This window comes from Lissotriton vulgaris, chromosome 6 (genome assembly GCF_964263255.1).
Source record: "Lissotriton vulgaris chromosome 6, aLisVul1.2, whole genome shotgun sequence".
In the NCBI taxonomy this organism is placed as follows: domain Eukaryota; kingdom Metazoa; phylum Chordata; class Amphibia; order Caudata; family Salamandridae; genus Lissotriton; species Lissotriton vulgaris.
In genome coordinates, this window is record NC_141694.1 from 1,808,427,543 (window position 1) to 1,808,445,404 (window position 17,862).

The 17,862-nt window shown below is 41.7% G+C and overlaps 1 protein-coding gene across 1 annotated transcript in view; it reads left to right on the plus strand.

The window, feature by feature from the left end:
* LOC147709548 (uncharacterized) overlaps window positions 1-17,862 on the plus strand; it is a 572,026-nt gene that overhangs the window by 381,084 nt on the left and 173,080 nt on the right. Inside the window, exon 4 of the mRNA XM_086926027.1 lies at window positions 10,445-10,748. Within this exon, the coding sequence (XP_086782153.1) occupies window positions 10,445-10,748 (304 nt within the window). The remainder of the gene's footprint in view (window positions 1-10,444; window positions 10,749-17,862) is intronic.

Genomic DNA, 17,862 nt, shown 5'->3' on the forward strand with positions numbered 1-17,862 from the left:
ACAATAAAAATAAAACCAGTACCTCTGTGGCACTTGTCACATTCGAATCACTGACATAATTTCGAAATACACAATATCGAACTACAAATATATACATACAAAAATATTGATAACAACAATATCGACATCCTATACCTATCTAAAAACATACAAAAATATTAGCTACACAATATCGAAGTACATAAATATCGATCTCACTAAAATCGACAACATACATATTGAAATGTTTAAATATCGACAACTATTAAAAATACACACCAAGGGGTTGATTCCGATTCGGTAAAATCCTGTCCGAAATGCCGTACAAAGCATTATTCCTGTACGAATCGTATCCTGAACTGTCCCCGTACATATGATGTAGTAGGATGTGCACCCAAAGCAGTTCTCTGTACGAATCGTACCAAGGACCGTACGTCTCAATTATCCGTACGGATCGCATTTGGAACACGCTGTACGCAAATTCTATACGGATCGTAGCATCATTTTCTGACCCAGCAAGTATGATTCATCTGGACATCACTCCGTATGAATCTTTTGCTAAGGGAGCTGAAAACGTCTGGAAAAGCAGATTTTGCCTCAAAATGCGTACGAAACGCCCCCACCCCTGAGTACGGTGCGTACACCCCACGACTGTAGAGGTACGGTGCATCGGGGTATGGTGCATACACCCCTGGATTTCAGGGGTACGGTGCGTATGTCCCCATGCATACACCCCATGATTGTGGGTGTACCGTGTATAGGGGTACGGTTCGTGCCTCACCAAGGCCGTAGGTGTACGGTGCGTACACCCCGTGCGTATACCCCTTGAGTTTAGGGGTACAATGCGTATGCGAATGTGTGGCTCTCCATACGAATTGCCTCTACACGACATATTCCGCAAGAATCGCGTACTCATTCCCCGGTCCGGATCGTACTTGTTGGGTCGTTAAGCATGTCTACAATTTGTACGGTTCACTGTGAGGGCCTATGTCGTGCGGATTTAACCTCGTGTTGCGTACGGTTCGCAATGATTTGGACGTATTTTTTACCTACAGTTCGTACTACGCGATTCGGACGGATTTGTACGATTCGTACGGAAACGCCAACAAATACGAATCGTCGTACAGATTTGTTTCCCGAATCAGAATCGACCCCTAAGTAAAAAATATCAACAACAAAATTATCGACAATAATAATATCATTATTTTATAAATATTAAAAACTATTATAAATTTATAATAATACTTGTAATCCATTACAAATTAAATTAACACACAAAAACATCACTCATAGCATTTCTACAATAAATATTATTATATTTCACAATTGCAAAACATTGAAAACATATAATATTGAACAAAAACTATTTAAATAAATAAAATAAACAAGACATACCAAAATATTAATTAGCGTTTTCCTTATTTGGAAACTAACTACCCAAAGATAATTTAAAACATACAAATGAACCAATAAAAACACTGCAAATTTGAATGAACCAATAATAAACTATTTACTAACTCAAAAACACTATATAAACAGTTACACATTAATCACACAACACCCTAAAAAAGAAAACTACAGGAGAAAAAACTCTGGATGACTGCAACTACACCTATAAAAAATCAACATATAACCTAAAATACAGTGGATTAAAAGTAAGTAACTAAACTAAACTAAATAAAACAAACAGCTAAAATATAAAAAAATTACAAATATTATCTAAATACTAATGAATATCTACTTTTTATTTTCTCCTACCACTACAGAATGTTTTACAGAAAACTAAAAAACAACAACAGTTGCAAAAAAAAAGAAACATCTAACAAAGTAAGTATTTCCAAACCATTTAAAAAATAGATTTAATAACTCAAAGCTAAAACTAATAGCAAAAACCGTAACTGCCAACTATAAAAAACTTAGGAACAATTAATACAAACAAATGTACTTTTAGTTTTCAGAGTAAGAAAATACAAAAAAAACATACCACAACAGAAGAGTAAAGAGCATCAAACTCAAATACATATTTATCAACAATGTAAGTATATATTATAACAATGTTTTTATATTTAATTTAAAATACATAGAACAAGATTTTAAATAACTATAATATATATTTCTTATAGATTAACATACAGCAAAATGACTGAAGGAGCAGAATTTATAACCAGCCAGAAAGGAAAACTAATACTGCGCTATATGGGTTACACTGAAACACAGGAAAAACAATTTGGGTTGAAAGTGAACCGGAAATGTTCTAAATACTACTACAACCATACCAAAAATTGCCTCGTCACCTACATTTGTATCCACACTTGAGGAAAGCTGAACACGCTACCTGTCGTATTCAACAAGGTATTTTTATTTTTACCAGATTGACTTTTCAATTAATCAAAGTTTAAAAAGATGAATTAAAGACACATAAAGACACATTACTGCATTACATATTTACATCATGAGTGTCATACTCTTAAACTGTACAAATGTGTTTCTAATTTTGCTTGAAAAACAGTCAAACACAAAATAAGTGATGATTCTAAAACAAACATTTCAAACATGTGCAACATACAACGATACATTTTCTACAACTGTGGGGAGCGATTAAAGCACAAAGAATAGTGAAAAAAGGAAGGGAAAGATAGAAAAGAAGCAAAGTTAATTTGTAAGTTTTTTGCCACCAGCAAGATGCTGGTATGAGAAAATGGATCACAATAAATCCTTTCTAACTGGCCGACGCGTTTCGATTCCAGTGAGTGATTTCCTGGAATCTCATCAGGGCGCAAAAAATTCTGTCTGTGAAAAAGAAGGGAAAGGGGAGCGAATTATGGTTTTGTCAGCTATAGACTCTGCTCCCAAAATAGTGACGCTAAGAAAAGGGAATGAACCTACCAGATTGTAGGAGATGCAAAAATGCACGTGGTTTCTATCTGTGCAAAGTCGAACTTCTTAGACGTGTAATCAAGAAATCGACGGGGGTCCACCTAAGGGTTAAGCAATCATTGTAAGACTTGTACCATATGTCTGTACAAAATCGTACTGAATGTGAAATGAAATAAAACAACATACCATCAGGAGGCGCATAAATGAAGCCTGACCGCTGCCACTGTGTCAACGTTGTACTCTCTGGCGGGTGAAGGGGGGAACAATCAAGTATTCACGCTAGGGGAACGGGGGCGACAGGTTAGTACAATGGTGCATGGATCTGGCCAAGCTGTGATATGATAAAACGGCATACCTTTCCTTGACAACTGCGAGGCTTGAAGCTTCGTGTTATTCTATTTTAAGTATTCTCGTCATGGCTTCGGAATTGTGGAGGCATCCGCTGTGGAGATAGCGGAATGAATTAATCAAATATAAGTATCTGGGAAATTTTGTGAAAAACAATTAAAAGAACGAAGGAGCGTTGCGGAACTGTGTCCTCTCTTGTCCCTGTCTGCGGTGTTCTGTGCCGAATCCAAAATGGACGCCAGGTGTGTTTACCTGGATAAAGCTCTCAGGTAAGGTGCTGTGCATTATGGGAAACGTAGTTCGCGGCCCAAAACACGAATTGAAAGCGTAATGTGGCGCGATAGTTATGGTGGCATTTTTGCTTAAGGATAATGTGTGTGGTGCCCCGTGGATATAAATTTGTGAGCATTAAAATGAGGAATGAGACAAACAGAACAGCCAGGGTAGCTACATGTCGCCAAAGCTCCATAGTTTTACACTCTTTAAATTTCAGACAAAGTATTGAGGCCTTTCTGCGCGCTCTTGAATTTGAGGATGAGATATGCTTCTTTTTTAAGAAGCATTCTGTCCACGTCCACATTTCCGTTTGGAGATCGAAGTGTATATAGCACCGTCCACTTCAGATCATTTGCATCATGTTTCTCCATCAAGAAGTGGTCAACCATTGGGGCATTCACAATTTTATTTTTTATCCGTGACCTGTGCTGGCAGACACGGGTGTTAGCTTGTTGTGTCGTTTTCCCTATATACATTTTTTCGCATGGGACATTGGACTAGATAGACCACATTCTTGGTCTTACAGTTGGAAAATTCACTGTGTTTCCATCTGGTCCCCCCGTGTTGGAACTCATCGCCTTCAATGGTATTGGGGCACACAACGCAGGTGCCGCATTTGTGATGCCCTGTGATTGGTTTAAGGTTTCATTGAGTCAATAAGTCACTTTTCTTTTTGGGTAAAGATACATCCGCCCTCATAATTTGTTGCCCTATACTTTGGTTTTTCTTGTACGCAAATAGAGGCCGTGGAAACGAGCATTAAAGGTTGGCAAGTAAATGCCAGTTACTCAGCACGGCTTTCCTCAATTTATGAGTATCTGGTCCGAAAGTGGAAACACAGACCAGTCTTTCAAGAGCAGGTTTTGGTCGAGTTTGTAAAAGGGTTTCTCGAGGGGTGTAGCGCGCTCTTTTGAGAGAGTGCTTCAGTAGCTTTTTCGGATACCCTGTGTCTTTCATTTCCTGGCAGAATCTCTCTGCGTGGGATGAGAAGTCCTCCAAGTGAGAGCAGTTTCTCCTAATGCGCAATAACTGCCCATAGGGGAGATTAGATTTAAGATTGCGGGGATGGGCGCTCTTGTGATGCAGGATGGTGTTTCTATCCGTGTCCTTTTTATACAGGGATGATTTAAGTTCCCCATTGATGCATGTCATTTCGACATCGAGGAAAGTCATCTTTGTGTTGCTGTATGCGATGGAGAATTTATTATCTCCATGTCTACTGTTCAGCCAATCGTGGAACGCTGCCAGATTGGTCTGGCTCCCCTGCCACAGGAGCCACACGTCATCTATGTAACAAAACCACTGCAGGATATGGTGTTTAAAAGGGTTGTTATTATCAACAAATCTCTCCTCGTATTGAAGCTTGAAGCTGCACCCGCCGCAATGTTAAAGATAGAGGATGTGACCGCTACCCTGGCGGTCACATCCTAATCTGCACCGAGGGGATGCCACAGCCCATGCGGGCGTTCCCTCCTACTCTGGGGTCGCGAATGGACTCAAGTCCGTCCGCGATCCTAATGACCTCCTAAATTGGGGTGGGTGATGGACACTAATTAAAAAATAATTTACTATTGCCACTCCATTCTACATTGAATTGGGGTAGGTGCCGGAAACTAAGTAAAATTAATGTACTATTCGCACTCCAATCTACATTAAATTGGGGTAGGTGTTGGACACTAATTAAAATTAATTTACTGTTCCCACTCCAGTCTACATTAAGAGGCCCATTATGATCGCGGACGGACTTGAGTCAGTCCGCGATCATAGAGGAGGAGGGAACCTTCGCATGGCCTGCGGAGTTCCCTCCTGTCCAATTAGTATATGACCGCCACCCTGGCGGTCACATCCTCTATTTTTACCATTGCGGCGGGTGCGGCTTCAAGCTGCACCCGCCACAATGGTAAAAATGCATACATTGCATTTGTATGCACAAAGTGGCAGGCACTGTGCGGTGCCTGCCAATTTCTGCATACAAATGCAGGGGAGTACCATAGGTACCCCCCATTTGCACCCCCACCACCCCTTCACCCAGGGGACCTGCAACGCTTTTCCACGGCAGAAAACCCGCAGCGGAAATGCACTTTTTAAAGCCCATCCTAATATGACTGGCGGTGTCTGATAGACACCGCCACCATATTAGAGCTTTTCCGCCGCGGTTGTACGCCAACCGCGGCGGAAGAGCTGAGGACGGAAACCAGGACCCACCAGCCATCATAATCGGGTGGTGGGTCTTTGGTGGGTCCGCTGCTGTCTTTCCGCATCCTCCAGGCCAGCGGCGGCTTCCGCCGGTCCGGAGGATGTGGAAAGACCACAATCGTAATAGGCCCCTATATTATGGTAGGTGCTGCACACTAATAAAAAATAATTTACTATTCCCACTCCAGTCTACATTAAATTGGGGTAGGTGCTGGACGCTAATTAAAAATAATTTACTATTCCCACTCCAGTGTACATTAAATTGGGGTAGGTGCTGGACACTAATTAAAATCAATTTACCATTCCCACTCCAGTCTACAGAAATTTGTGGTAGGTGCTGGACACTAATTAAAATTAATTTAATATTCCCACTCCAGTCTACATTAAATTTGGGTTGGTGCTGGACACTAATTAAAAATAATTTACTATTCCCACTCCAGTGTACATTAAATTGGGGTAGGTGCTGGACACTAATTAAAATGAATTTACTATGCCCACTCCACTCTACAGAAATGTGTGGTAGGTGCTGGACACTAATTAAATTTAATTTACTATTCCCACTCCAGTCTACATACATTTGGGGTAGGTGCTGGACACTAATAACAATAATTTACTATTCCCACCCCAGTCTACATTAAATTGGGGTAGGTGCTGGACACTAATTAAAAATAATGCACTATTCCCACTCCAGTCTACAATAAATTGGGGTAGGTGCTGGACACTAATTAAAATTAATTTTCTATTCCTACTCAAGTCTACATTAAATTGGGGTAGGTGCTGCACACTAATTAAAATAATGTACTATTCCCCCTCCACTTAACAAATTATTTTCAAATTCAACATTCAATTAAAATATTTAAAATAATGTTGTATTTTTTAAAAGAATCAACATAATGATGTCATATAAACAGAAAATTCCAATCCTTATCAAAGGTGACATTTTTTAGGAATGTATTAAAAATATAACTTATGAATGATATTTTTCTCAGTCCATTTCCCTATCCCTTATAAACTCAAATTCTTACTCCAAAATGTAATTTTCCAAAAGTTACAAAAAAGGCAACATTTGAAAAAAAAAATTTGAAATTTTTTCTAGAATTTCTAATGAATATTATTTGTATAACATATATTATTAAAAATACAACCCTTTCTTATCACCTATAAACAACACCTCCCAATCCAACAATTTTTTTTCAAACATTTATATAATATTTTAGATAAAAGTACAATTTAATTGTAAAATTATTAAAAAGTAAAAAATAATATAACAATTTTTTCAATGTAATTGTCAAATTATTAAAATGTCAATGCAAATTCAATAAAATGTATATTTAAATTTTTTTTACAAATTATCTTAAAAAGAATTAAAATTTTGAAAAATATGATAAAAATGTTATATTTTTAAAACACTCCCCACCCTTATCCCCTATAAACCCCACATCTCGCTCCTAAATTATTTTAAAAGAATGTTTTTAACATTAAAAAATAGTTTTTACAATTATTACAAATTAAAAAGTTTTACATTTAAAATATACATTTTTAAAACACTCCCCACCCTTATCCCCTATAAACCCAAAATCCCACTCCTAAATTATTTTAAAAAGTTATTTAACTTAAAAAAATGTTTAATTTAATATTTAATATTTAATATTTTTTTTAAATTACATTTCAAATATACATTTTTAAAACACTCCCCACCCTTATCCTCTATACACCCAACATCCTGCTCCTAAAATTATATGTACAATTTGAGCAAACAAAAAAAATATACAGTACATTTTTTAAACACATAAAAAAATCACATAAAATTTTTTTTACTTAAAACTTCACATTATCGATATTTTTACACAACAATATTTTTACATTCGATATTTTTAACTTCGATATCAATATACACATTCAAAAAACTATATTTATAATGTTGATATTAAACATTCAATATTTTTAACTATCAATATTAAAACATCTATATTCGGTCATTTCGATATAAAAAACTTGATATTTTGACTACTTACCTTCACATTCAATTCCTAGTATAGCAGACTCCTGTCCAGCAGTAATCCACTTCTGGCTAGTGTATTTACTCTTGTGCACCAAAGGACAAATGTCCCCAACCTAAGCTAGGCACACAAACTCCTGAAAAGGAAAACTTATTAATTCATAACTTCAACAATAGTATCTTGAGATTTTGGATTTCGGCAAATTCGATATTCAAACCAACACATTATTAACCAAAACGTCTCTGATGTATATCACAAATAAGAATAGTACATCAAAATCACAGTAATCAAACCACCAATTGAACCCAGAATCAACATCGCATAATCAAATACCTCACTCACAGCATAACAATCCATAACTTAGCAAAGACCGAAATATTCAGTGCCACACTGGAACACTCCCAGTCACCAAATACCACTAGAATTGTGTGACTCTATACATATTTATAATCCGACTTATTCAGGAGCAGCACCCGAAACCAAGAACACAGCAAAATCTACTAGGAGCATCCGCTGTGACTAGGGACAGGGCAAAAAGGGAAAGTTCTAAAGAAGAAAGGACGTTTTCTTAATTCTCAACACTCCTCTGCTACCACAAATTTGTGGGTGCAGGGGACCCTGCAATTTTAGCCCTCAAAATTTTACCTTCACAGAACACCAACAATCTGATGAATTGGAGACACTGTTAAACCTCAATATTAAGAGTTAATGTGTTCCAGAGGCAAGCCTCATCCCAACACAGCACAATAAATTAAAATAGCCCGCTCAAAAACTTCTACTAATCGCCATGAAGGATCTCACAAAATATGGCATTAAAGAGAAGTGTGCAAATCAGAAATATTCTAAGTGGGCAGCAAATTCAAGAGAGAAACAGACAGCCTCCCAAGTAGCATTCAGGAAGGCTCTCTCAGACTCCCAAAATCAAGTGTTTTTGATTATTATCTTCAAATTGGAAATCACTAAAACTCCTGAATCATCATGGTATGCTTAAATGTGTTGCTTTCTCTGTTAATCAGAGCACAGCTTTATTAAGTGTCATATTGTCATAGACCCTAAGTACTATCCACGCCACATGAATATCGATTCTGAAAACTCTATTCTAATGCCATCCGAACATTGTGGGGTAAACTAGATCCATAAACAGCATGTTAATATGAATGAAGAGTATACAGTGAGCTAATGGAACAACTTTGAATTAAAGTTACATTTGGAGAATAGGCACTGGAGCGTTCACCGAGACCAGGAAAAAAATACCCCTGGAAATAAACAAACATGATTCTGCTTGACTGTCTACTGCAGAAATGACAGATAGTGAAACGTGCAGGGAAAAGGCATCCAATTTGAACAATATGATTGCTAGGCCCAAATTGAGGCCTGTTTAGCAAAGGTCTGGAAAACACTCTCTATGGGGCCGATGCCGATTTGGGAAAAAAAGCGTCCGCCCGAATCGTATCCGGAGCCCTCTCCGTACGAATAGTACACGTCTGTCCGAATTGCATATCCATCCATCCATCCATCTGATTAGTCGCGAACCGTACGAATTGCAAGGGTGAAACCGTACGACAGGGACCGTCACAGTGAAGCATACGATTCATAAACATGCTGTACGACCCGATGAGTACAATCCGAACCGGGGTATGTGGACGCGATTCGTACGGTCCACGTCAGGTAAGGGCGATTCGTACGGACAACCACACAATCACATACACACCGTACGGTGCATACACCCCATGATCGCAGGGGTACGGTGCGTACCCCTGTGATCATAAGGTATATGCACCGTACCCGGGGGGGCCGTTCCATACCTCTTTCGAGGTGCACTCTGCTTCTCCGGACGTTTTGGGCTCCCGTAAGCAAAGCGTTGTACAGTGTGTACCCAACACGAATCATACTTGCTGGGTGGGGAAAACCTGCTTCGAACTGTACGGATGTCGCGTACTGCAGGTTCCGCAGGACATTCGTGCGAAAATTAGAGTTGTACAGTCTTTGTACGATTCGTATGGAGTCCTGCTCCTTGTACAAATTGTTCTTCCTCGTACGTACTGGGACGTTGCAGGGTACGAATAGTAGGGGAAAAACGCTCCGTATGGCTATTTGGAGTGGTGTTTCCCAAATCAGAATAGGCCTCTATATGTACTGGGAAAGTAGTTTTAAAGACAGTAGTATCATATTTGTGTGTACATATGTAATTGAGTGTAAAACCACATTCTGCATGTTGTTAATACAGTACAAAAATGTGAATGCATAATTTGTCTAACAATAGTTAGGAGATAATTACTCATAGACTAAAAGATGTATACTTGAATCCATTGTATGGAGGTTGTGGAAAATGCATCACGAGTTCAGGTTAATGATGATTAACCTGAGATTTCGAATGTGGCGGCAATAAGAAGCAGTCTCATGGCATGGCCAGTTTGGATGGAGTTCAATGCACTGTTACTTGAGACCACTAGAGTTGGTGCAGGTATCTGTGGCAAGTGTTGTGTGCAATGCCTTTAAAGTGTTTCAAGTCTTTCAAGTAAATATTTCCTTGTGAATGGTCACCTTGGCCAATTACGCATGTTTTGCATGCCTTTAATTGTTTGCAGTAATTATGATGTAAAAACCTCTAGTATAGGGGCACTGATTTCTAAACACCTTTGTGTACCTGGTAAATGTATTAATGAATAACTATGCTATTAGATAAACATGTTTTAGCGCTGGGTATTATACTAGTGACATAACTCCTACAGGCCTCTTCTAAACCTAATGCCCTTGTCTACTTTCAGGTGAAAATGTGGCTCTTGGTGGTCGAGCAACCCAGTCAAGTATTCTTGGTGGAGCATACATTGACAAAGGTTACCTGTCACATGCAATCAACGCAATAGATGGAAATCAGGATTCTAATTTTTCCCATGGATCCTGCACCCTTACAGATTATGACTATGGTCCTTGGTGGAGGGTGGATTTATTGAGAAAATATAAAGTTTATGACATTGCTATCACCCTCAGAGAAGGCTTTTCGGAAAGGTTGAAGGGGACAGACATTCTTGTTGGGAATTCATTGACGAACAATGGAAATAACAATGGAAGGTAAAGAGTAAGCTTTGTTCACTTTTTAAATGCCATTTACACATAACAGATGCTTGTTAGATCTGTGTTGTGATATTTGTATTCCAAAGTTTACAGCTTCAAACCTACTTTTGATGAGAGTAATTCATGCAGTCTCTAACTTGAAATTAAGTATATACTGTCCCAGTTACATAATTTAAATGAATATTATGTTAAAAATCAGATCTCATATATTAGACACACTTCAGGCCATCTGGTCTGGTTTATGAGCTGTACCCTACTTTTAAAGAGTTCAACTAAATATTTCCTTTATTACATAAATTTTGTTCCATTGAGATCTAGGCTTTCTCACTAGATATGAAGTACACTGCTTTATGCCGCTCCACTCACGGAGTATATCTTTAGCACTTATGACTGGTGCACTTCTAGATCCCATGCAATTCAGGGAACTGGGCCACATTTTGACCGATTCATTTCTGCACAAAAAAAACGTATTAGAATTAGTCATCTACTAAGTGATGCTGTGGCACGTTTACTTGTGCTAAGAGTACACCTGACTAAATCTGGCCCCCTTTTAACCTATTGATTGGATCAGATCATATTTTATTGTTCCAGTTACTTAAAACCATATACAATATATAAAGAACTTTTAAATATAGTAAATCCACCCAAATTAAAAAATATATACAATAAAAAATAAAAATGAATTTCTTTTGTTTTAATTGTCCCCATATTTAAGTCATCAAATATTTACATTCACACCTCTTATTGCTAAAGTTACAAAATGTCCCTGCCTGTCCCACTTGTTTTGGTGAAGAGCCCCTAAAACAGAATAAATTGACTCACATATTTTTCTTATGCCTTTCATAATAAAAGTCACTTTCAGTAGATTGTATGACGAAACCACGCATACCAATACCACGCCCCCTTTACATTGCTACCCGTACAACAAGTGCGTCATTACCACGCTTGCATTTTGCACAATAATTTTTGCAACGTATTTGCCTTTACCACGCATGTCTTTACCACGATAATATTGTCATAAAGGCATGCTTGGTAAGAGCCATTAGGTGCTCAATTAACATGTGTCGTAAAGGCATTACCTTTGTAATGGCATGCGTGCCGTTGCGACACACTGGCATGATTGTTCCAGATTTTTTGCTGTTTCTCCCCACGTGATCCGTTCACAGTGCTAAATAGACACTGTGTGAACGGACTTCCATTTTCTGACGAGACAGAGAGGCTAGAACAAGAGAAAACCTTTTCCTACTGCAGCACCCTGTCCATTTTTAACCCTAAGTCCGGCAGTCCAAGGGAAATCCTGATGGAGCCTGAGAAGCAGAGGTGAGTTGAAAGCTGTGTGGTATGGCTGCACCTGGCCCTGACCCCTAAAACCGCCTCCTGCCTCAACCCCTAGTCCTCTACCCTGAACCCTAAGCCTGTCCCTTTTCTTGGCCCTAAATCCTAAAGCTGCCATCCCACCCGCAGGCCCCTTGCCCAGCCCTGAACCCTAAGTCTAAACTTTTCCTTGGCGTGATTTCTAAAGCCAATACCCCTGCCACAGTCCTCCACCCGGCCGTGAATTCCTATCCCAAGACCATTACAGAGCTGAACCCTAAGTTTGTCCCTTTGCTTGGCCCTGATCCCTAAAACCACCACCCATGCCGCAGTTGCCTGCCCAGCCCTGAGTTCCTATCCCATGACCATTATGGCACTGAACGCTAAGTCTTTCCCTTTGCTTAGCCCTGATCCCTAAAACTGCCATCCCTGCTGCATTCCCTCGTCCGGCCCTGAGTTCCTAACCCATGACCATTAAGGCCTTGACCCCTACGTCTGTCCCAATTCTTGGCCCTCATTCTTAAAGCTACGTCCCCTGCCACAATCCCACACCCAGCCCTGAGTTCCTAACCCATGACCATAATGGCCCTAAACCCTAAAAGGCAGATTTACAAGCCCCTTGCGCCACTTTTGCATTTCTTTTCCCATGATGAAAGTGATGCAAAAGTGGTGCAAGGGGCTTGTAAATCTGTCCCTTTGCTTGGCCCTGATCCCTAAAACCACCACGCCTGCCACGGTCCCCCATCTGGACCTGAGTTCCTAACCCATGACCATTACGGCCCTGAACCCTACATCTGTCTATTTTCTTGGCCCTGATCCCTAAAGCTGTGTCCCCTTCCGCAGTACCCCACCCGGCCATGAGTTCCTAACCCATAACCATTACCATCCATTACTACAAACATGCTTTTACCACGGCATTATCGTGGTAAAAACTTTGCAGTTACTGACATGCCTAGTAAAGGCCCAGTATTCCTGGTAATGGTCATGCGTGGTTAAGACCGCGTAATAATGGTTGTTTCATGTTTCAGTAGATTCAGTAGATTCTTGCGAATGTCCAGTAACTCAGGACATAAACAGATAATGTGTTCCAGTGTTTACCTCTCCCAGCTGCAAAGATGGCACTTTCTGTTTAATCGTGAGGGGTTTTCCATCATGTGTCAAACTGATAAAAAGGTAGAGGAGGCTAAAGCATAAGAAAGATGATATTGCCTTCGTGCTGAAGTTGAAATCTAAGTATGGTTTTTGTATTGAGTAGGACTCTAGAATATATTTGGAATTGTTGTGACACCCTCTCAGAGTCTAAGAGGCACCTAGTCTTTTGGTTAAAATTTCGGAGTGGCTTTCGTCATTTTGTGAGATTTGCAGTCAGCTACTGCCAAAATAGGCCCCCAACATGGGTACGGTGTAAAACAAAGTGTAGCTCCGCACTCTGGCCCCGACAGCCACTCCTTGGCAATTACGGGACCTAATACGGACTTCAGAGGAGGCTCACGCTGCGACAATGGAAAAGGCCAAGAGCGTTCTCTCTGAACCCACACCACGCCCCAGGTGGCGGCACATGCATGCTCGCTGAGCATTACCTGAGGGGCGCGATGTCACTTTCCTCTCCTCTCCTCGTGACATGGGCCTCCAATGTGGCTTCGTTGAGTTTGGCAGGGGAACTCCAGTCCCCAGATGGGTTTGGTTCTAGTCCTGGGTGGTAAAGTCCGTTCCGCTCACGTAATTTTCAGAATTTGGGTAATTTTGCGTTCCACGGAGGTCGCAAAATTACCCAAAATTCTGCGTTCTGGGACTTCGCAATATGTTTTACTTGCTCGTGTTCGCAAGATATTTCCCACAGAGCATGCAAACAGCAATTGCAAACAGTAAAAAAGCATCACAAACAATCAATTCCGCGTGTTTGCAGAATTTCTGCATGTTCGCTGAGATTTTTTACCGTTTCGCGGAGATTGGCGTAATGTGATTACGCAAATTCCGTCCATCCCAAGTTGGTTCGAGGTCTGTCCTTGGCAAAGACGGGCTCGGACGGGTGGCACCGCTCCACTGGGGATGTCGGTCCGGGCAAATGGCAATGACGAAGATTTGCGGCTTCAAAACGGCAAATGCACACAGCGTCGCTGGGACTCACTAGAGCTCCCAGTGTACACAGTCACAGGGTACTCCTCACGAAGGTCCCAGGCTGCGAAAAGCACACACACACAGCGTCACTGAGATTCACTTGGATTCCGGGTACTCACGATCACAGGATAAACCTCACGAAGGTCTCAGGCTGCAAAAAGCACACGCACACAGAGTCACTGAGACTCACTTTGCCTCCTGGTGACCACAATCACAGGGCAATTCTTACGAGGACCTCAGGCTGCAAAAATCACACGCACACAGCATCGCTGAGACACACTTGACTTCCGGGTGCACACGATCACAGAGTAGTCCTCCTGAAGGTCTCAGGCTGTACAAAGCACACACACACAGCATCGCTGAGACTCACTTGGATTCTGGGTGCACACTATCACAGGACGATCTGAACAAAGGTCTCCGGCTGCACAAAGCAAACCCACCTAGAGTCCCTGAGGCTCACTTTGACTCCTGATGCCCACTATCACAGGGCAATTCTCACGAGGGTCTCAGGCTGCAAAAAGCACAATCACACTGCGTTGCTGAGACACACCTGGCAATGTTTGTGTTCCTGAGATTCCACAACAGGTAGCCAGCTCTCCTCAGGCGCTTGGGAGTAAGCTACTTCAGGACACTGCACACAGCAAAGTTCTTTCAAGCAGGGGACACAGCAATGTCTATTTAGCCTCTTCCTTGTTTAAATCATCAAACTGCAGGCCAGCCCCAGAACACACCGCAAGGGTCAGTCCTTTCCTTCAGTCTCTTCAGCTGTTTCATCCTTAGCAGAGGTTCCTCTTGACCACAAAGTTATTTCAATCACTTACATTCTTGAACAGTTCCATTCCTGTACAGTCTTGCTCAGTTCCATTCCAAAGTCCAGGGGTTTCAGCTCTCATAGTTATACCTCTAAATGTCTTTGTTTTCAGGGGGCACTGACCCCTGTCCAACCAAGTTCTAGGTGTCTCCCTGCCAATTACACCTTCTTCCTTTGATTGTGGGGGTCTGAATCCTTAATCACTCGGCAGGCATTGTGCCTCTTTACCTCCCGGGGCAACTCCTCCCCCCCAACACTCCAGCTGAAACTACGCATGTTGCTGTCTCACCGCCTCCCCTTGGTCAAGACATTCTCCAGATCCTATCACATTTAAATCCAGACAGTTAATATACAACCCGGCAGAGACACACAGAAACTAAAAAAAAAGTCACTTCTAAAAGTGTGGTTTCTAAACACACAATGCAAAAACCACCTTCACAAAAAGATGTGTTATATAATTGTGAGTTCAGGCATACTAAAATTCCCCTCTCCATCTTAAGCCTATGGGGGATAGGCTGGAAACATATTACACAGCCTTTCCCATTCTGTACTATGGGCAAGATGGCCTTTCAACAGTGAAAAACAAAATGGAGAGTATTTCACATGGTGCATACCTTAGTACTTGTCCTACCTTTCACATACACTGCACCCTGCCCAGGGGGGTACCTTGGACCTACCGTCGGGGTGTCTGATGTGCATAAAAAGGGAAGTCAGGGAAAGTGGGCGCACTTGTCTGGACAACATATCAGTTTAACAAACTGCGCGCAGGTACTGCAGGTGATGGTGTGGGTGGCACAATAAGTGCTGCAGGCACACTAGTAGCGTTTACATTACCAGCCCTGGCACACATAGTGCACTTTAGTAGGGACTTTACTAGTAAGGCATACATACCAATCATGGACAACCAATTACCAATACACATTACACAGGGAGCACTTGCACTTTGACACTGATCAGCAGTGACAAAGTGACCATAGCATCTGAGTTGGCCACACGATGTCAGAAAAAAGGTCTAGTGTAGTGTAGTTCCTATATTCCCGATGGGCTCTGCGCATTGGAATAATATATCCTATGGATTAGACGTAGGACTGAGGTCGACTAGGTCTCTATCAAATATATTAAACTTAATAGTGAGTGCCAGCTAGCTCAGAGGTCACTAGAAACGTTTTCGAATTCACAAGAAGGGATTAGTTTCTGACAAACGCATAAACAAGACAACTTTGTTTCCCAAGAATAAGAAATGTATCTCTTGAGTTGTGGAAACAATAGATAAGTATTTCACTCAGTCACTCGTGCATGCTTCGTTTCTGCAGAGATGCAGAAAAATAGAGTTTTCAATAAAAGGTTTTATTGAACAGTCTTCTTTCTCATGCAAGAAATGTGAACTGCTACAATTGTAAGGCAGTCTGCAAAGTATAATGCGTACAGCGAGAACAATATTGTAAAATAATACTGTAAGAGCATTGTATGGTTTCTAAACCGGACATGAGCTACTCTAGCGAGCTCTGGGTTGGGGATCACTAGAAAGGTTCAATATCCCTGTTTAACCCTTCCACCCATCACCCTCCTGCCCACCAACATCCCTGGATTTATAGGTCCAGTCACCGTGCATCGAACCCCTGGAACTGAAGTCTGCTGGACGCTGGTGGCGGGGGATGCCCAGCGATGCATTGAGGACTGCCGGGAGCCCCAGGGATCGTCGTCCCCTGGGCTGCAGTCTCCCACTGCACAAGACAGAATCATATGGCTTGGTTGGCTGTGTGGTGAGCACAATGGCCGCCATGTTCCTAATCAGCTGACTTCAATGACACCGAGGACCTTCAGGACAGGAGCATTGAGGGCAGCGAAGGTGGACAGTGTGGTAGACCTAGCAAGTCAAGTCAAGTCAAGTCAAAAAATTTATATAGTGCGCTACATACCCAGAGGGTCTCAAGGCGCTTGAAGAGGGGTGGGGAATTACTTGTCAAATATCCACGTTTTAAGTTGCTTTCTGAATGCTAGGTGGTTCTGAGTAAGGCGAAGGTAAGTGGGAAGTGAGTTCCAGGTTTTAGCTGCCAGGTAGGAGAAGGATCTACCTCCCATGGTGGTTTTGTTGATGCGAGGTACAGTGGCAAGGGCTTGGTTGGATGATCGTAGCTGGCGGGAGGGGGTGTAGAAGGACAGTCGTGTGTTGAGGCATTCGGGTCCGATTTCGTAGAGTGCTTTGTGTGCGTGGGTTAGGAGCCGGAAAGTGATCCTCTTATTGACGGGGAGCCAGTGAAGGTTTTTCAGGTGACCAGAGATATGTTCTTTACGCGGGATGTCTAATATGAGCCTGGCTGAGGCGTTCTGGATTCGTTGGAGTTTTTTCTGAAGTTTAGCGGTAGTACCGGCGTAGAGGGTGTTTCCGTAGTCCAGACGGCTCGTGACCAGAGCGTGGGTGACCGTTTTCCTGGTTTCGGTGGGGATCCAACAAAATGTTTTTTTGAGCATGCGAAGAATGTTGAAGCAGGATGAAGAGACGGCGTTGACTTGTCTGTACATCGAAAGTGAGGAATCCAGGATGACGCCCAGGTTCCGTGCGTGGTCCGTCGGGATGGGTGCTTTTCCAAGGGCTTCTGGCCACCAAGAGTCGTCCCAGGCAGAGGGGGAGGTGCCTAAGATAAGGACTTCTGTTTTATCTGAGTTCAGTTTCAGACGGCTGTGTTTCATCCATTCAGCTACTTCTTTCATTCCTTCGTGTAGGTTAGTTTTGGCGGTACTAGGGTCATTGGTTAGTGATAGGATCGGTTGAGTGTCATCTGCGTAGGAGATGATGTTGAGGTTATGTTGGCGTGCGATGGCCGCGAGGGGGCTCATGTATACGTTGAAAAGGGTGGGACTGAGTGA